At 38.8% G+C, this 17,850-nt stretch overlaps 4 protein-coding genes across 4 annotated transcripts; 2 read left to right on the top strand and 2 right to left on the bottom strand.

The window, feature by feature from the left end:
- Positions 1–6,315: 6,315 nt before the first annotated feature.
- LOC128736512 (protein lethal(2)essential for life-like) lies at positions 6,316–7,006 on the top strand. The gene is made up of 2 exons (XM_053830996.1): positions 6,316–6,715; positions 6,822–7,006. Exons 1-2 carry the CDS (start codon positions 6,316–6,318, stop codon positions 7,004–7,006), a joined length of 585 nt encoding a protein of 194 aa, XP_053686971.1.
- A 1,774-nt stretch (positions 7,007–8,780) lies between these two features.
- Positions 8,781–9,491, bottom strand: LOC128738115 (protein lethal(2)essential for life-like). The gene has a single exon (XM_053832979.1). It carries the CDS (start codon positions 9,423–9,425, stop codon positions 8,817–8,819), a length of 609 nt encoding a protein of 202 aa, XP_053688954.1. The 5' UTR covers positions 9,426–9,491; the 3' UTR covers positions 8,781–8,816.
- Positions 9,492–15,426: 5,935 nt separating this feature from the next.
- Positions 15,427–16,185, top strand: LOC128733428 (protein lethal(2)essential for life-like). Its single transcript, XM_053827003.1, has one exon. It carries the CDS (start codon positions 15,498–15,500, stop codon positions 16,083–16,085), a length of 588 nt encoding a protein of 195 aa, XP_053682978.1. The 5' UTR covers positions 15,427–15,497; the 3' UTR covers positions 16,086–16,185.
- An 864-nt stretch (positions 16,186–17,049) lies between these two features.
- Positions 17,050–17,634, bottom strand: LOC128736513 (protein lethal(2)essential for life-like). The gene has a single exon (XM_053830998.1). The coding sequence runs from the start codon at positions 17,632–17,634 to the stop codon at positions 17,050–17,052; it is 585 nt and encodes a 194-aa protein (XP_053686973.1).
- Positions 17,635–17,850: the final 216 nt, after the last annotated feature.

Below are 17,850 nucleotides of genomic sequence, written 5' to 3' on the forward strand. Positions count from 1 at the left end.
GGAGACATCCCCAACTAAGCCTAAATTTGAAATGATGGTTTGATCGGTACGAAGAATTGAAAACGAGTGTCATATCTGTTTATCTGTGGTTTCACTCTACACGCAAAATAATCCACACGTCTTTTCCACGTTAAAAATCACGTAAATTTCTCTACAGTAGCTTTCAGTTGAACATTATTGGAAAGTACCATAACATCTATTTGATTTACACGTAAATGCACGCATAAGTACTAATGCAAACTACATGGAATTCACGTAAATAGTACGGGAAAAGTTAGATGGAAAATATTCACATAACTTTTCCCATAATTTCGACGTGAAAATTATTTTGGGTGTATGAAATAGGATGCCGCCATAATTGCGTTCCAATTAATGACCCTTTTATGGGTAGCCCATACGAGATCTTCCAAATCATTATGTCGGTAATTCCTCGTTAGTCCATAACTTGTACTATTCACTCCCAACTCTCGAAAATTCAGCGGGGATGTCGTTCTTTACAGCTATCAGTTCATTCTCAGTTCTGACTACAGTAATCATTGTCCGTTTCTGTTGACCTCTGGCCACGGCCGATCTTTCGATTATTAGGCTCCCCTCCATGTATTGCCAATAACTAATGATTGAATAGTACCTACTTACTCGCTTATTGGTCCATGTCCGGCGATCCGGCAGACCAAAGTGTAGTGGACCAAGCAAATAAATAAATCAGTGGCGACTCGTGGGGGTTTAGCTTACCTGTTCAACCAGTGAAAAATACAAATTAATACGCAGCTTTTTTTATTATCGCATTTCTATATTTTAATCATAAAACAAACATTACGGGTTTTCACCGTAGCGCTTGCCATGTTGCGTAAACGGTGTATTTCGTGTATATACTCCCGCAATTCGCATTGCAGTTCCAGTTTCTATGGAGATAGAACTGTTATGCGAGTAGTGGCAGTATTAGTATGCAATACTCCGTATTCGCAACATAGCAAGCGCTACGTGAATATCCCTATTTATTTAAATAGCAACGGAATACGACGGTTTACTTTACCAGCAAACTCGTCTCTGAATTTTAATGACGAACCGAAAACTTTTCGTTCAATTTACCTATTGAACCAAATTCAAGAATTACCACCTTACTGCGATGCGCGCACAGGCCCACACCACAAGCAATATGCGTAAGATGTTCAATGCTAAAAATGAACGAGTTAATGAGAAAATTTTGCGAATAATGCATGCCAAATCGCCAACCGCGCTCTATTTTCAAATCCCCTTCGTACCAACACATTATTCCTGGTGCTAATCTCTAAAGCAACGTTCAAACGTCGTGTTGAAGGTTTGGTTCATTAGCTTCCTAACTAAATAACATATGGAATCAAAGCGCGTGGCATGAGGATATGTGGTAGTAAGTTGTTCAATGCTGAAGATGAACGAGACAATAAAGCGCCCGCGCTTTCGAGTAAAAGCTGTGTCACATTCTCTTTTTATCTCCTTCGTACCAACACATTGTTCCTGGTACTAATTCAGTATCAAGAATCAATACCAGGAATAATGCGTTGGTATGCTTGTGCTTTGAGATCTCGACAGAAACGTTCAAATGTCGTGTTGAACGGTTTGCTCATCAGCTTCGTAACTAAACTAAATTCGTATGGCATTGCATATGCGTCGGTGCAAACGAAATTTGGTCGGGCTGAATTTTGTTTGCCTGTCCTATGAACAGGTTGAACATGCGGACGAGTCGCCACTGAAATAAATCAAAATTATTATGTAAACTTTGAATAAATCACAATCTGATCTTTTTCTGGTATTACAGTACTTCCCGTCTTCAAACTGTCGTCTTTAACCGATACTGAGAGGCTTTGGTCAGAAGGGGAGAAATTTCCCCTTCCGAAGCAATATAAGAAACACTGTATATGGAAAACGCTCATTCTGTTGGCGACTTTTGGAACGAAGGCAACTACGCAGTTAGAAGAGCGAAAAGGAAACGGGAACAGCCTCTAGAAGCTACGGAAAGGAAGCGGTTTTTGGGAAAGGCAGGCGGCGTCGAACGAAAGATAGGTTTCGTGTCACAGGCAGGGATGCCACATATAATTCTGTGTTTTTTGTTGGAAAACTCTGACAATCTGTACGGCGAGGAAAAATATCTGTGCAAAAATCTGTCCAATGCAAAACAATGAGAGTGAAAGAGATAGCGAGTCATTTTGCTGACTATTTCCGTCTCTTTCACTCTCATGTAAAAGCTCAAAAATCTGTTTAATCTGAGTAATTTGGCGAAAATCTGTATTCTATGCATACAGATTCTGTACAGCCGATTTCTTTCAAATATCTGTTAAACACAGAATAATCTGTACATGTGGCAACCCTGGTCACAGGATTTATGTGGTCATCCCAGCGAAGTCAACACACTCGTCCATAGGAATAACTCTTCGGCTCAATAATGTTAGGCTACGACACAAAGGAATGAAATTAGAGACATCCGGTGCCGACGGTTACTAGCCATGGCTTTCACCTGTCGCCAGGACAGGTTATCGTCAACAGCTCGGATGTCGTTGGCTTAGCTGCGTCCCCATGAGCCTCTGGGTCTGCCTCTTCTACACTGTCCTTGCGGATTCCAGTCGAGTGCTTCTCTTCAGATCTCGTTCGCTTCTTTTGTCAAGGTGCCACTTTGAATATCCAGTTGTCAGGCCACCAGAAACGAATGGCATGTCGCAGGCACCGGTTAATAAAAACCTGCCGTTTTTGGGTTGTCTCCGCTGTGGCGCATCAGGTTTCGCAGGCATACAGCAGTGCGGATTTAACGTTTGAATTGAAAATACCGGTTTTCGTTTGTAAATTGGTCTAGTTTGAGCGCCAAATGTTTCGCAGACCTGCAAAGGCACCCCTGTCCTTTCTGATCCGTGTGGCTATATCACTCTTGGTACCACTATCGGGCGATATCTGGCTACCAAGATATTGAAAGGCGTCTACCTGCTTAACTTATTGTCCCGCTGCTGTGAAGTTGGTGGAATTGTCAGTGTTCACTACCATAGACTTAGTTTTTGCAACATTGACTGTGAGACCGGCTACCTGGGAGCTCTTGGAGAGGTTATCTAACTTGCACTGCATATCGTTTCGGCGTTGTGCGAGTAAGACAATGTCGTCGGCTAGGTTGAGGTCATTTAGCTGCTCAATCGTCAGAGGATTTCAAGACAATCTTCGATTTGGTCTACTGTCAATTGCTCCAACTAATATCCATCCATAACGATGAGAAACAGAAACAGCGATAAAATGAAGCCCTGTCTCACGCCAACAGTAACCCTTATAGGGACGGACTAGACGCCGTTGTGCAAAACCTTGCACGAGGACGCCTTATACTGAGCCTCGATGAGGTAGACTAGCTTATATGGAACTCCACTACGCCTTAGTGCGTCCCAGATGTTTTCGTGGTCGAGTCAGCCGAACGCCTTTTCGAAAACAACGAGCACCGGCAGGAGAGTGTTCTGGAATTCTATGAGCAGCTCCAATTTAATGCTAGGGAGTTAGTCTTGGCTAGAGAGTTAATCGAGGCTCTCATGTCCCACCTACAGTTCGGCGTATCGTTGACGGGCAGCTGTCTTAGCCGATCTAGTTCGCGCTCGCTCAATATCGGCTATCGCCTCTCTCCGCTTGTCGATCTTCCTCCAAATTTCATCCGAAATCCACTCTTTCCGTCAGTTGCTCGTTTTGCTGAGGGTTTCATCACTGGTCGTGGTGAAGGCATTCCCGATGCCGGTCCATTGCTCTTCGACGGTTCCACCAGGTGGCAACTCCGAGGCTCGGGATTCAGGTTGTACGACAAAGGCCTTTTTCACCTCAGGATTCTCCAACAGGCGGACGTCGTAACGGCACCCAACTTTCTCCTCCAGTTGGTGGATACGTGTGACGCGCGTATTTCAGCGTTAACAAGATGATGGTCGGATGTAATATCAGCGCTGCGTTTGTTGCGTACATCAAGAAAGCTCCTTCTTCATTTTCGGCCGACGCAGATGCGGTCGATTTAGTTTTCTGTTCGGTCGTCGCGGGAAACGTGACTTCATGTGCTGGTCTATGGGCGAAGATCGATCCACCAATGACCATGTTGTTATTACCACAAAATTCTGCAAACAGCTCCCGGGTTTCGCTCATCTCTCCTAGGCCATGACGTCTCATGACGCGTTCAAGGTTCGCGTTGTTTGAGCCAATCTTCACGTTGAAGTCGCCCAAGTGGATTTAGATGTCCTTCTTCAGGATTTTCTCAACCACGCTGCTCAGCTGACTGTAGAAACTCTCTTTCTTCTGCAGGTTGCTAGCATCTGTTGACGGATTGCTGTGAGGTTTCTAAGCCGAGTTTTGAATCTGGCAACGATTATTCTTTCGTTTATCGGTTCCCACTCAGGGCAGCATGTGCCCCTGGGTTCAGTCGGAGTCCAAATCCTCTTTCTCGAGTAGCATTTTTACCTCGTATGCCAGAGTAGAGCAAGATTTACCCGGATGGTGTCTTGTATTCGCCAGTACCCGGCCAGGGGACCTCACTTAGCCCCAGAATTTCAAGCTTCAGGCGGCCAGTTTCCCTTGCAAGTTGAGTCAGCTTGCCCTGCTGGGCAAGGATGAGTATATTCTATGTTCCGATTCGTGTCCGTGTTTTTATGCTAAAGATTGTTGGTTGTTGCCAATAATCTAGAATGATTTCTTCTTTCATTTTCATTAACTTTTTACCATCTTAAGGTGGGCGGGAGCTATTGTACCCCCTTCCTTGTTAGTGTACAAGGGATAGGAGGGATAGGGATAGTTGGTCAACAGAGGTTATGAAATACTCATGTTCACTCTTTGCCAGGCCTATTAGCCTTGGTATCTTAAAGAGTGTAACATACTTTAAACATTTTACCAAATTAATTATTTATTATAAATTTTTCTTTTTCTTATGCTTGAAATCTTTTTTAGTGCTTGTGTGTTTAAAAGGAATCTAGGGTACGGGAGGGTATTCCCATCACGCTACTAATTTCAGCATACATAACCTTTTTTGGCTACACTTTCCTAAATAAAAACTTTGCCGCTACATAACAATACTGAAACGAATGTAGCACTCATAGGCTTTAATGTGTTATAACTATTTTCATAAAAATGTAAGTAGTTTGCTTAATTTTATTCAATAAACATCAAAACCACTGTTTTTTCACTAGCACGTAACCAGGCTGAAAAAATCAGCAGCAATCGCTTACGCGTATCCGCTCTTGATGATGGTTTGGAAAACACACAATTATGATCACGTTTACTTATTCTAGAAACTAAACAGCTGTGAATATGCTATCGCAGAGCAATTCTACTTCTTTTTATCACGGAGGAACACAAAAATTCCCCTCTGATATGAAAATATAAATCAATTCTCATTCACTAGCCATTAGCAGCATTTTGTTTTTAATTCCAGCATATGGTGCGTTATTTACACTACTACCAATATATGTGCTGACATATCTGGTATTTAAGTGACAACTGGCGCTAGTGTATATGAACGATTCAATGATACACTAGCGCCAGCAGCAAGCTGTTGTCACTGCAAAACTAATTATCTTCAATGAGCCCGGAATGTAGGCAATAGCGAGAAGTTATCCATCGGTCTCTATTTTCTTGTCTCTTTTGATATGTTTTTGAAAAGCATTTAATCGCTGTGCTGGCTATTTCGGCCTGTCGGATTTAAAAAACACAGCACCACTATAGAAAATGGACTCAATTTAGCCGCAGCGACTTCATCATTTCTCGCGACTATAACTCAAATTCAGTAGCGTTTGATTAAGACCAAAATACACGCCGATATTCAGTAAATATTATTCTATCAACTGGTATAAAAATCTTGTCTCGAATAAATATAGTTTCAACGTAGTTCCTGAATATTCTTCAGGCTACCGCTTAATGGGCTGGAAATACTCATCCGTACCTTAATTGTTTAAACTCGAAACGTATGGAATGGTGTGTTGTATGCTTCCTTTTTATCGAATATGCTCATTAAAACGGCCCATTTGTACACAATTTCAATTTAATACTTGATACATTCAAATAAAAGAACTTAGCCAATCTGTTTAGTGTTCATACCACGATTTACTATTTCATAACAGGTTCACTTCATTCGCTCTGTCGTTTTTACATTGCGAGCGGCTGCGCTCATAGTATACCTTCAGGGGTAAAGCCCGATTCGGTTCTCTCAGTCTCATTTCAGTAGGTGAGCAAACGAAACGTGGTTGAATCTACGGCGAGTCTGCCAGCTTCGTCAGTTTCAATCGATAAAGTGCGCCGTGCAAATCGTGTTCTCCACCGGTAAGTTGGCCTGTTAGTAGACAAACTATGTCTATGGTTCCGATACTGTTCCGTGACTGGTGGGACGATGTGTGGGACTCTCCGCTGCGTAGTTCTCGACTAATGGATCAGCATTTTGCCACCGGGCTGCTGGCGGACGACTTATTCAGCGCGGTAACAACCTGCCCAAGGGGACCGCCTTGCCGTAGCAGACATGGTCACTATCATCGGCCATGGCGTACGGTACGGTCACATCACGACACCGGATCGTTCGTAGATTTGGACCATTGCAGGTTCCAGATCAACCTGGATGTGCAGCAGTTTTCTCCAGATGAGCTAAGTGTCCGAATGGTGAATGATACGGTTGTAGTCGAGGGGAAGCACGAGGAGAAGCAGGACGAGCATGGACTCGTGTCGCGACACTTTGTCCGCAAATATGTGCTACCAAGTAGGTGCTAATTTATTTCCGATTATAGTATACCTATAGGTATAGTTTAGAGGTGTGTTTTGGGTGTGACATATAACTATGTATTCTATGATATTGATTTCTGCAGGTGGCCACGAGCCAGAGGATGTTGTCTCATCTCTTTCGTCGGATGGTGTTCTGACTGTCACTGCGCCAAAAAAGGTAGAGCCTCCAGCTGCCAACGAACGGGTGGTTCCGATTACGCAAACTGATGAGTTCGTTATGGACGGCAAAAGCGATAAAGGGCAGAAGGATACTGATGCATCGAATTAAGACTAGACATATTTGTTCGGCGGAGGATGAAAAGCAAATTTAATCTTCATTCCTAAATGATATGAAATAGAAGTAGCATGTATTAACACAAGAATATCAAATTAGAATTCATAGCTAAGCATATATTAAGCTTACAATATCAAGTTTAAATATCCATATACAACGATAAGAATTGAAATGTTTGATTAAACGCTTATTAACATCACATTCAGATGGATTGTTCCTAAAGAAGTTTTAGAGCATTTTAGGTGTTGCTGATTAGCTCGAAATTAGGATAAATTTGCACAAGTAAAACATACATACAATTTTACACAAATGCTTGTAATATAAATATATTCGATTAATATAGAACCAATAAATCTGATCGAATCTAACGGCCAGCTGATTAATCCTGGCCTAATCTTGGTTATATTAGACATCTTTGAGAATGCGGAATCGAAGCTAATATTTGATTGATAATGGATCATCAAGCGTACAGGATCAACAGGGTTATAGAAAATGATGAGTACTCTTGTGATGGAAAAAACAAACTTAAATTACTAACTGGTAATTGGTTCACGAGAAGCAAACTGAGTATTCTTGTACCTACAAGTAATTTCAAAGAAAACTTTATTTCACAATACACTATTGAAGAAACCTGCTTACTAAATAGTTTGATCCTACTCGCATCGGTATTTACCTACAGCATGAATTTTTCAATTTTCTCGGTTCTACCATCTTAATCCAAATCCTAATTAGAACTACTTAGCATCAGAATCAGGTTAACCCTTTATAAGGCAGTGGCAACTATATTGCCACCAACGAAAAATATTGTTTTTGCTTTTCTAACAATATCGTTTTAGCATATTATGTACTCAATATGTTCTGATAGCCTTTGGCAACATTCTCAATGTTTTTAAATCGCTGAATTTGTAAAAATGGTAATTTACGAACCACTTTTATGAAAACCAATCTTGGTTTTTGAGTGTCAACAGTAAATTTGGTTTAAATTCGTAGAAAAACCATTAAATTGGAAACTTTTTGGATAGTAATATTCAGTTTACGACGTTTTGTGATAGATTATGTGGATTTATGCAAAAACTTAGAACCAATATTCGAGAACATGTTTTTTGGGCTTAACGGGCAGCGGCAAACATATTGCCACCAACGTTTTGCGCTAGACGGGCAGTGGCAGCTATATTGCCACCAATTTTTTCAAGTTTTCCAGCAATTTTTCCAGCAAAAAAAGCTAAATGTTAACGAATATTTCGTATAGTTGCAGGTTTAAATGGTAGAACTCGATCAGTTTCTGAAAAGTGATCCTGCGAGAGGTTGGCAAAAATATTGCCACCAACGTTTTGCACCAGACGGGCAGTGACAAACATATTGCCACCAACATTTTGCGCTAGACGGGTGGTGGCAACTATATTGCCACCAATTTTTTCAAGTTTTTCAGCAATTTTCTCATTAAAAAGAATATAAATGGGTTCTACCGAATGTTAACATTATGTTTCGCTGAAGTTTGTGTTAATTACACGCGTAGTTGCCACGGCCTTATAAGGGGTTAAAGAGCATAATTTGATCATAATTCAGAATAGAGGTTTTAATCAGATTGAAGAGTTCCTCATAAGTAAAGTTTATTCAAAATGATTTGGATCTGTATCCACTCTTCAGCAATGCGAGGGGTAGAACCTTTCTAGACCATGGAGTTTCTTTTCTTCGTAGTGACGAATAGAGCAAAATATGTTTAGAGAATTTTTATTTTAACGTCTTAATAAAATGCTTATACCTATGACTATAAATCACGTAATGAATTCGCTGATTTGGCAGTCTATTTTCCATTCTCCACCGACTTCTCAGCTGATTTCGCCTCCGAATTTTCGGCCATTTTCTTCACTGGTTCACCAGTTTGGGTGATGGGAATGGTTCTAGCGGCTTCTGGTTCTGGCAGTGCTTTCTTTGGGGCGGTGATTGTGAGAATTCCGTCCGACGATAGCGTGGACACGATGGACTCGGGATCATGACCATCAGGCAACAGGTACCGGCGAACGAAATGCCGGGAGATGTAACCGTGCTCATCTTGCTTTTCCTCGTGCTTTCCTTCCACCAGAATACTATTACCGACTGCTTTGACGCTGATTTCATTCGGTGAAAATTGCTGTACATCTACGTTTATTTGGAACTTATCGCGGCCAACGTTCACGGTAGAACCAGAATTCTGACGTGAAGCTAGGCTAGTGTTACGCCATGGACAATTGTGTCCAGCTCGTGGACGGGTCTGCTGGAGTGCTGAACATACGGCTGCAGCTGAGTTGAGGGCCGTTAGCAGGTCATCCGCAGTAACACCGCTCGCTGGATTTCGACCAATAAGCCGGGATGTTGGATGCGGTGTATCCCAGTCATCCCACCAGTCTCGGAACAGAATCGGAATGAGTGACATTTTAATTGAATTTCACTATTTTATTACGATTCACTTTAACTTCAAACAGTTTAAAACACCGATTAACAAACGCTTGCGACTTTCACTTCTCACTCGCTTTTGATGAACTGAATGCCGCTAGAGAGACGATTCCACTTTTTATAGGGAAAAGAACGATTCATGCATGAGTGTTCATTAGCAGCGTATGGGCGCTGTGCTGGCTCATGCATTCATCCTTCTCTCGCGTCTCGCCTAGAGGGTGCAAGAAAGTTCGCGATGTTTATAGAACGAAATTCACTTCGGGTGAGGCGTGAATGCAATATTTGCATTTGTATTTAAACAAATTTCACTTGAATGTAAATTTGACCTTAGTATATGATTACTATGTGTAAGCAATAATGAAATGTTGAGCTCTTCTCTCGGAAAACCGAATTTTAAATGATTTTTTTAAAACACCGATTGGTAACACCGCTTTCAAAGGCAAGAAACATAGTCAGTGTTTACTGTCTAAATCAAAAAGTGTCCCAATTCCACAAAATGAATTGCTAATGAGCATATAGTATAATGATTATGAATGGATAAATAAATAAACAAATAAACTGGATTAGTAATATGGTCACTGGCATGCCAAGGCCACATCTTTTCGTTAAGAAATAATTCCTGAAGATGTAACTAAAAACTACGGAGACTAATTTAATAGATATTTTTGCGTTAAATAAACTAACCGCGTACAAATATACCAGTCTCAATTCTCAAATCCAATTTTAAGTCCAAGTTCAAGTAAAATTTCCAACTTAATTTATTTCAATTCCAATTTCATAACTAAATTCAAATTTCATGTCCAATATCAAGTATAAATGCTATTCAAGTTCTGTTTCAAATTCATTTTCATGTGTAATTTTAAGTCCAATTTGAAATTTAATTTCATGTCCGACTTGATACCAATTTCAAGTAATATTTCAAGGTCAATTTTAAATGTAATTTCAAATTTAGTTTTAAGTCAAGATTTACCTCCAATTCAAGTCTAGTTTCAGCTAATTAGCTAATTAGATTTAAATCTTCATGTCCGAATTGAAGTCTATATTTGAGCCCAATTTCAAAAGTCCAACTTCAATTGTAAGCTTCTAGTCTGCATTGTAGTCAAATTCATTTTGAGTTTAATACCAAGCATTTATAAGTTCAAATTATGAGTTCAATTTTAAATAAAATTTTATGTCTAATTTCAAGTGCAGCTTCGATTTTAAACTTAACCTCAAATGCGAGTTCAAATCATATTTCAAGTCCCAGTTTAAAACCTAATTCAAGTTTTATTTTATGTGTCACTTTAAGTGCTATTCCATGTCTAATTTCAATTCGAATTAGAAGTCTTAACGGGAAATTAGCAGTCATCAACTTTTCGTCTGAGAGACCAATTTTGGAAGCAGTTTTTGGGCCCAAAAGCGGTGTTTTGTTCGTAAAATTGTAAATACTGCATTCTTCTTGCGAATCTGAACACTTCAAATATATTTTCATGAACAGAAATTTTGTTTCAGACAAAAAAACTGCTTTTGAAATTGGAAGAAACGATGACGACTAATTTCACCTTAATACAGGTTCAATTTTGTGGTCCATTCAAAGTCCAATTTTCATATCAATTTGAAGCCAGGCTTCACGTCTAAATTAGCCCAAATTTAAGTCCAATTTCATATCAATTTTAAGATAAAATTCTAGTTCCATTTTCAATTCTAGGTTCAAGTCAGCTGAGGTGCCAGATTGGGGCTCGCGTCCTGCCTTCTTTAAAAAAAATCTTCATGATACAACCCTTCTGTTCAGGTCTGGGTGATTGTGATTCGAAATGCTTTTTTTAGGGTAATTTACCAATGCTCACACAGCTATAGGCAAAGCAAAGTCTAGGTGCTACATTCCGTTATCGAAACTTGACCTGTTGATATACGACAGACTTCGCGGCAGCTGTTAGAGTACAGGACAATTGTGGGGCTACTGCTACGATCCTTTTAACCCTAACATACTCTTCCAGTCGAGATTTGAACATATAAAGACTGACTGAAGTTTTTGGAGCGTCTTAGTAGAATACGAAACCTAAAAATAAAAAATAAGAAAACTTATCCAATTTAATTCTACTATGTAGTAGAATTAAATTGGATAAGTTTTCTTATTTTTTATTTTTAGATATAAAGACTGACTTGTTAGTCCAGCATAGTACCTCGAGGCCTTCTGCGGTCGCACAGCTAATAAGCCGCTCAATTTTGATTTTCAATATTTTTTTCTAAACAAGTAATTACAACTAGACAGTATCATACATATCTGAAGCAGATGCAAAATTTGTTCACATTACAAGGCAATTTTTATCAAATAAATCAACGCAACGAAACCATGTCTACTTCTCTTCTGAATACTCAAAACAAATTTATAGGCAAGACAATAATCTGAAAAAATAGAAATATCCGTATCCTTGCGCTTGAAAACAAAATATATTATCCATTTTCGCTTCATCATCAAAAAAAACATATCAAAAAATCTCAAAAAATATGTAAAGCTAGCTCCCCACACCAACAAAATACAGAAAACAGAATATTTACAATGTTTTGACAACTATAAATAACCCAATATTTTTCCTATAATGTTCGTTTAAGTATCTTAAGGTGAAATTAATCGTCATCGATTTTACTCAATTCAAAAGCATTTTTTTGTTTTGAAATAAAAATTTTGTGCATGAAAATACATTTGCTGTGTTCAGATTTGCAATAAGAATGCAGTGAATACATTTTTATAAACAGAACCCCGCTTGTGGGTACAAAAACTGCTTCCGAAATGAGGCTCTCTGACGAAAGGTTAATGACTGCTAATTTCCCGTGAACTGCCATGTTTCAAATGTAAGTATTTTCATGATTGATGAAGTCTTGAAGATTTTTACTTTACTGATTTTCATGATTACCATAGTTCAAGAGCAGTTTCAAGAATAGTTTAAACCGCCCAGCTAGCTTCGAGATACGATGCTGGTCTAACAAGTCAGTCGTCGTATGTTCGAATCGCGGCTAGGCGGTGCTTGCTAGTTAGAGTCAGTAGGATTGTTGCACTGGCCCCGTAATTTTCCTGTACTCTAACAGCCGGCTGCGAAGTCTGTCGATAAAGAAGGGTAATGTCTAAAGACGGTATAAACCCATGGCTTTGCTTTTTTTATAGTTCAAGAGCAGGCACTTTAAACACTGACGAACTGACTTGACACGGGCGTTTTATTTTTGACTCACAAGATCAAACGAGCAAACGAGCACTTGCTTACAAGCGAGCGATCGCTTATGTCAAACAGCAGAGAGATTTACAAAGGTACGGGAGACAGATTTATGCAAAATTCAGTTTGTTTCAACGGAAATCTGTATGAATATTTGAAATAACTCGGTAGTTCTTTGTTTATTGCAAAAACAAAGGATAAAGTAATTTTTACAAAGGGCTTTATGCATTTACTTCTGCTCCTAGTGTGTTTTTATTTTTTCGTGTCGGTCACACATAGGGTATGTTTCTGCTTCGTCGTAATTGCCTATTTCCGTCCTATCCAACACAAATTAATAAAAATATCAGCGATTTTCATGACACATGATGCAAAATTAGGTATTCCCTTATATTTTAGTTCGTTGACTATCATTCAAAGTGAGCTGAGATCTATTTGAATACTTTTTTTCATTAAAGAATTCCTAGCAGCCAAATTTCCTGTTTTTCCGTGCAACTAAAAAGAAAATATCGACTAATCGTTTCAATTTCCGTCAGTCATAAAATGAAAAGAACCCATGTAACGCATTTGTCATGCCGGCCTGCACAAATACATGTGCGCTAGCTTCGTAAACATTATTGTGATTTTTAGTTCGGACGATGAAAAATTTTGATGGACGGATTTTAAAACGGTACGACGAATTTAGGATATAAAGTCAGTTGCGTAATTTCAATAAAATGCTTTAATAATCGTTTTTTAGTGAATTCAAAGGGCACGGATCGGAAGGTGAGTGTGTTTGAGTCAAATCAGTAGTAGAACTTTTGGAGTATTCTTTAAATCCACCTAAAAAATGATGAAAATTAATGTGGCTTTCCTTCCTTAGGAATTAGACATAAACCCTAGTTAGTGAATGACATTCTGCCAAACCTGTTCTTATCTTTTCCAAGATAAATAGCGATCCGTTGTGCAGATGGAGTTACTGTTTAACGTATTTTGATTCAAATTTTTGGACACAAGTTTTTTAAGGAAAATGTATGGGATTTCATGTCGGTTCGTCGGTGCTTTGAATGCCAAACAAAATACACAGTTATAAAATTCTTTTGAAAAGGAACAAGTTTACATAGTTTAACCAAAATTGTGGTAACTAACAATTGCGATAAGACTATTTTTCGTGGAATTGTTGAACAAAGATAAAGAAAAATCAAAAGCATGCATATAAAATAGAAAATTATTACCATTACCTAAGTTTTCATCGGATAATTTTTGCGTACAAATGAAAACCATTTGTAAACAGTACCCTTAACGTAAAAACTGTCAAATTCACATGCATAATGGACGCAATGTACATTTTACTCCTGCTCAAGTACAACGCTAAGGACAAATATTGCTTTATTGTCGAACGATTAAATAGTCAAATTTCACCATAAATAATTTATTTTTGACAAATTGTGCATAGATGAATACCATCAGCTAGCATGACATCCCAAGCAACAATGTGAGTTTTATTGTACTCTTATGGTACCATCATAAGAGTGTAATAAAACCCAAATTGTTACTTGGAATAGTAATTTAAGTATTTTAAACGGTAACTAGTTAGAGACACGTTTCTTATCTGGAAATTCAGGATTATTTTCAATATTGTACATGATAATACCTAACTTGAATTTTTCTCTAAAGTTATCTTATGTAGTGTTAATAATAATCCACAACTGAACATCAATCAACATACTGAGTAAGTTGTGCACTTTAATAGGATTTGAGGATATATGTATTCTGGAATTGACGTTCTATTAGACACTGTCCAGTGATTGGAATCGTCTAATGATAGGCAAATTACACTATGAATGTACTTACTTTACAATGAATTCATTTATTCTTTCTGGTAATTAACTAGTGAAATTTCAGGTACAGGTTAAACTTTTCACAAGGCTATGGTAACATAAGGCATATTTTTGTTATATAATAGCTTATAAAGTGCCTGTTCCACGGGTATTAGCTAAACAAAAGTTGCATAAACATGTTTGTTGGGAACTAATATTGCTACCAACAGGAACCAACATTCTTTTAGTACCTATTTTGTGCATTCTTTTTGAGATTCTGGCAATATCTAGCAAAACTCTGAATTTCATCAGATTCTGGGAAGTTTTCCTGCAAGGGCATGGCATAATGTTTTTAGGCTTTGAAATTAATAGTAACTGTATTTGATAATATTAGTAACAAATTTCTTAAAGTTTTTTTTATCTCTTTTCATTAAACTATAAATATTTTTATCTGTTTCACCATATGATTAATATGTTGGCTGTGTATTTATAAACATAGTTTCTACACGGCATTATAATGGGTTAATAAAAGTATGACACATTCTAAGAAACTACGAGAATACTTCTAAAAAGCCATAATATTTCATCAGCATGATAACAACACAACTCGGCTGTGCTGTACCTTTTGCCTTGTTGCGGGTAAACTCTGTATTGCTGCCTGCTGCGCTGTATTGAATGAATCATTTTTCATTATTTTCTCATCGCTCCATTCACGGCTCACACATACACACGCTACCACAAAATATTCGAGTTGAATGATTCATTCGTGATCGCGAAGATTCCAGTACTTTCATAACGTGCGGCGGCTCACAAATGAACAGTACGTATGTGACGCGCGCGCAAAAAGAAGAGAATTTTCTAGCACTATCGAGATGACACCGGCGCGCGCTATGAATGAACCGTGCATCAGTGGCACCGCTCGACTCATATAAAAGCAGTAAGCGTCGCTCGGATTGTATTCATTTTACAGACAGTGTTCAGAGTGAAAATTAAAAGTCGTAAGCGTATTATTGCGTGGTATCTACAAAAGTTTTGAATTAAAGTAACATAAATCAAAGAGCAGTTAAAATGTCGATTGTACCAATTTTATACCGAGACTGGTGGGAAGACTGCTGGGACACGCCACTTCGAACATCCCGGCTATTGGATCAACATTTCGGTAGTGGTGTAACAGCGGATGACCTGTTGACGGCCCTCACCTCCGCTGCAGCCACATGTTCGGCACTGCAACAAACTCGTCCACGAGTTTGGCGTAATGTTTCACGTCAGAATTCCAGATCAACGGTTGATAGTGGTACGGATAAATTCCAAATTAACCTGGACGTGCAGCAGTTCTCTCCGGATGAAATCTCCGTAAAGGCTACGGACAACAGTATTCTAGTGGAAGCAAAACACGAGGAAAAGCAAGACGAACATGGTTACATTTCCCGACATTTCGTACGACGTTACGTGCTACCGGAGGGCCATAATCCGGATGCAATCGTGTCGTCACTTTCAACGGATGGAATCCTAACAATCCATGTTCCTAAGAAGGCTTTGCCTGAACCGGAAGGGTTCAGGACGATTCCCATCACTCAAACTGGTCAACCGATGAAGAAGATAACGGAGAAATCGGAAGTGAACCCGGACGAGAAGACAAGTGAAAATGGCGAATAACTAGTTTACTTAAATCTCGAAATATGCATTTTTTGGTTTAAAGTTCCTTAGTTTTAGTTCAAAATCCTTCGTTGTATTCGAATAAAATAAACAGCTTAATTTAATGATCAGAAATGATTATTTGATTTAAATAAATACTTTTCGAAAAATCCCTAGTGAGAAAGCTTTTCGCGACAGATCAGAATTTCGTTAAGAAACATTTCTGAGGGCTACAGCCTTATTTTTTTTATTACGAATGAATTCTAACTGCAGTTGATTGCCCATTCAATTTTGCTGACGCAATGAGGTATACTCTTTTGTCTTCTTTCGAGCGAAAAATCGATCGGTGTAAGGAATTAGACTGTATGTCTCACAGTCACCTTGTTTTTTAGATTCCGCATCTAATCCTGATCACTCAAATCTAGATGATTGTTCCAATTTAGCTGTAGAGCTGTAATTGTGTATTTCCTTTTCCTTGTAATTATAATTCTATTGACATATTGATATTGTAATTGTGTATTGTAATTTAAAAAGTAATATTTCGCTCACTAGTAAACAAGCATTTTTCATTACAATCTAATTATCTTACGTTATTATAAATAATTGATTGTAAATGTTCGTGTTGTCAAGATTTATTTGTTCTTGGCAGCTCGTAGTTTCGTTTGTGGAATGTTCAATTGAGCGTTGTGTTGTTCATTATCGGTGCAGCAGAATAGACAATGAATAGCAATGCCACAAATCCTCATACTGTTAGATATTATCTAGCCGATTAGTATTTTACACAGCAAGTTTTCTAATCATTTTTTTTCTTCAATGAAAGATTTGAAATAAACTGTTGAACATTTTTTATTTGGTTTAATAACAGACAAACATTTTCACTTTGATATATATCACATTTCCAGAAATCACATTTAAATACATGCACTTTTATAACTATTAGAGATTTATCTTATGATAGAGAACGTGAGTATTTTTCATTTGCATTTTACTTTTGAATTGCCTCCGCAGCCGGTTTTTCAGCAATTTTCTTTATCGGTTGACCGGTGTGCTTAATGGGAATCGCTCTGGGGGCATCAGGTGCAGTCAATGCACCTTTCTTCGGAGCTGTGATCGTAAGAATTCCATCCGACGACAACGATGATACGATTGCATCGGGATCGTGGTCAGAAGGAAGCACGTACCGACGAACGAAGTGCCTTGCGATGTAACCGTGGCCGTCCTGCTTTTCGTCGTGCTTTCCTTCCACTATGATACTATGATCGGTGGCTTTGACGCTGATTTCGTCCGGAGAGAATTGTTGTACGTCTAAATTTATCTGGAACTTATCACCAGCGATATTGACCGTGGAACCGAAATCCGAAGGTGCGGTAAGGCTAGTGTTGCGCCATGGTCGATTGTAACCTACTCGTTGGAAGGCTGGACACCTTCGTCCAGCTGAAGTACGGGCTCCCAGCAAATCATCGACCGTGAGGCCACTTCCGAAGTGTTGATCCATTATCCGGGATGTGTGAAGCGGCGCGTCCCAGCAGTCTTCCCACCAATCTCGGATCATTATTGGAAGGTTCGGCATTTTAACTGGATATCAGTAAACTTTGTTTCACTTTTACTTTGATTAGAAATAATAATGCTTGGGATTTTAACTACACTCTATAGCTTTTGTTCCACTTCGTTCGGCTATTGTATTGATTGAATACTATCCTGTTTTCTAGTGAGCTTTTGCTTTTTATATCTGCACGTCCCGTGAGAGAGTGATGCGTGAACTATGTGAATTCGCAGCGTCGTCGCG

The sequence above is a fragment of the Sabethes cyaneus genome, chromosome 2, assembly GCF_943734655.1.
Source record: "Sabethes cyaneus chromosome 2, idSabCyanKW18_F2, whole genome shotgun sequence".
Taxonomy (NCBI): domain Eukaryota; kingdom Metazoa; phylum Arthropoda; class Insecta; order Diptera; family Culicidae; genus Sabethes; species Sabethes cyaneus.

Bases quoted from the DNA above. Each gene is read 5' to 3' on its own strand.
- LOC128736512 (XM_053830996.1), top strand. From the start codon at position 6,316: ATGTCTATGGTTCCGATACTGTTCCGTGACTGGTGGGACGATGTGTGG. The intron at 6,716-6,821 runs GTAGGTGCTAAT...TGATTTCTGCAG, and splicing joins CCGCAAATATGTGCTACCAA to GTGGCCACGAGCCAGAGGAT.
- LOC128738115 (XM_053832979.1), bottom strand. From the start codon at position 9,425: ATGTCACTCATTCCGATTCTGTTCCGAGACTGGTGGGATGACTGGGAT.
- LOC128733428 (XM_053827003.1), top strand. From the start codon at position 15,498: ATGTCGATTGTACCAATTTTATACCGAGACTGGTGGGAAGACTGCTGG.
- LOC128736513 (XM_053830998.1), bottom strand. From the start codon at position 17,634: ATGCCGAACCTTCCAATAATGATCCGAGATTGGTGGGAAGACTGCTGG.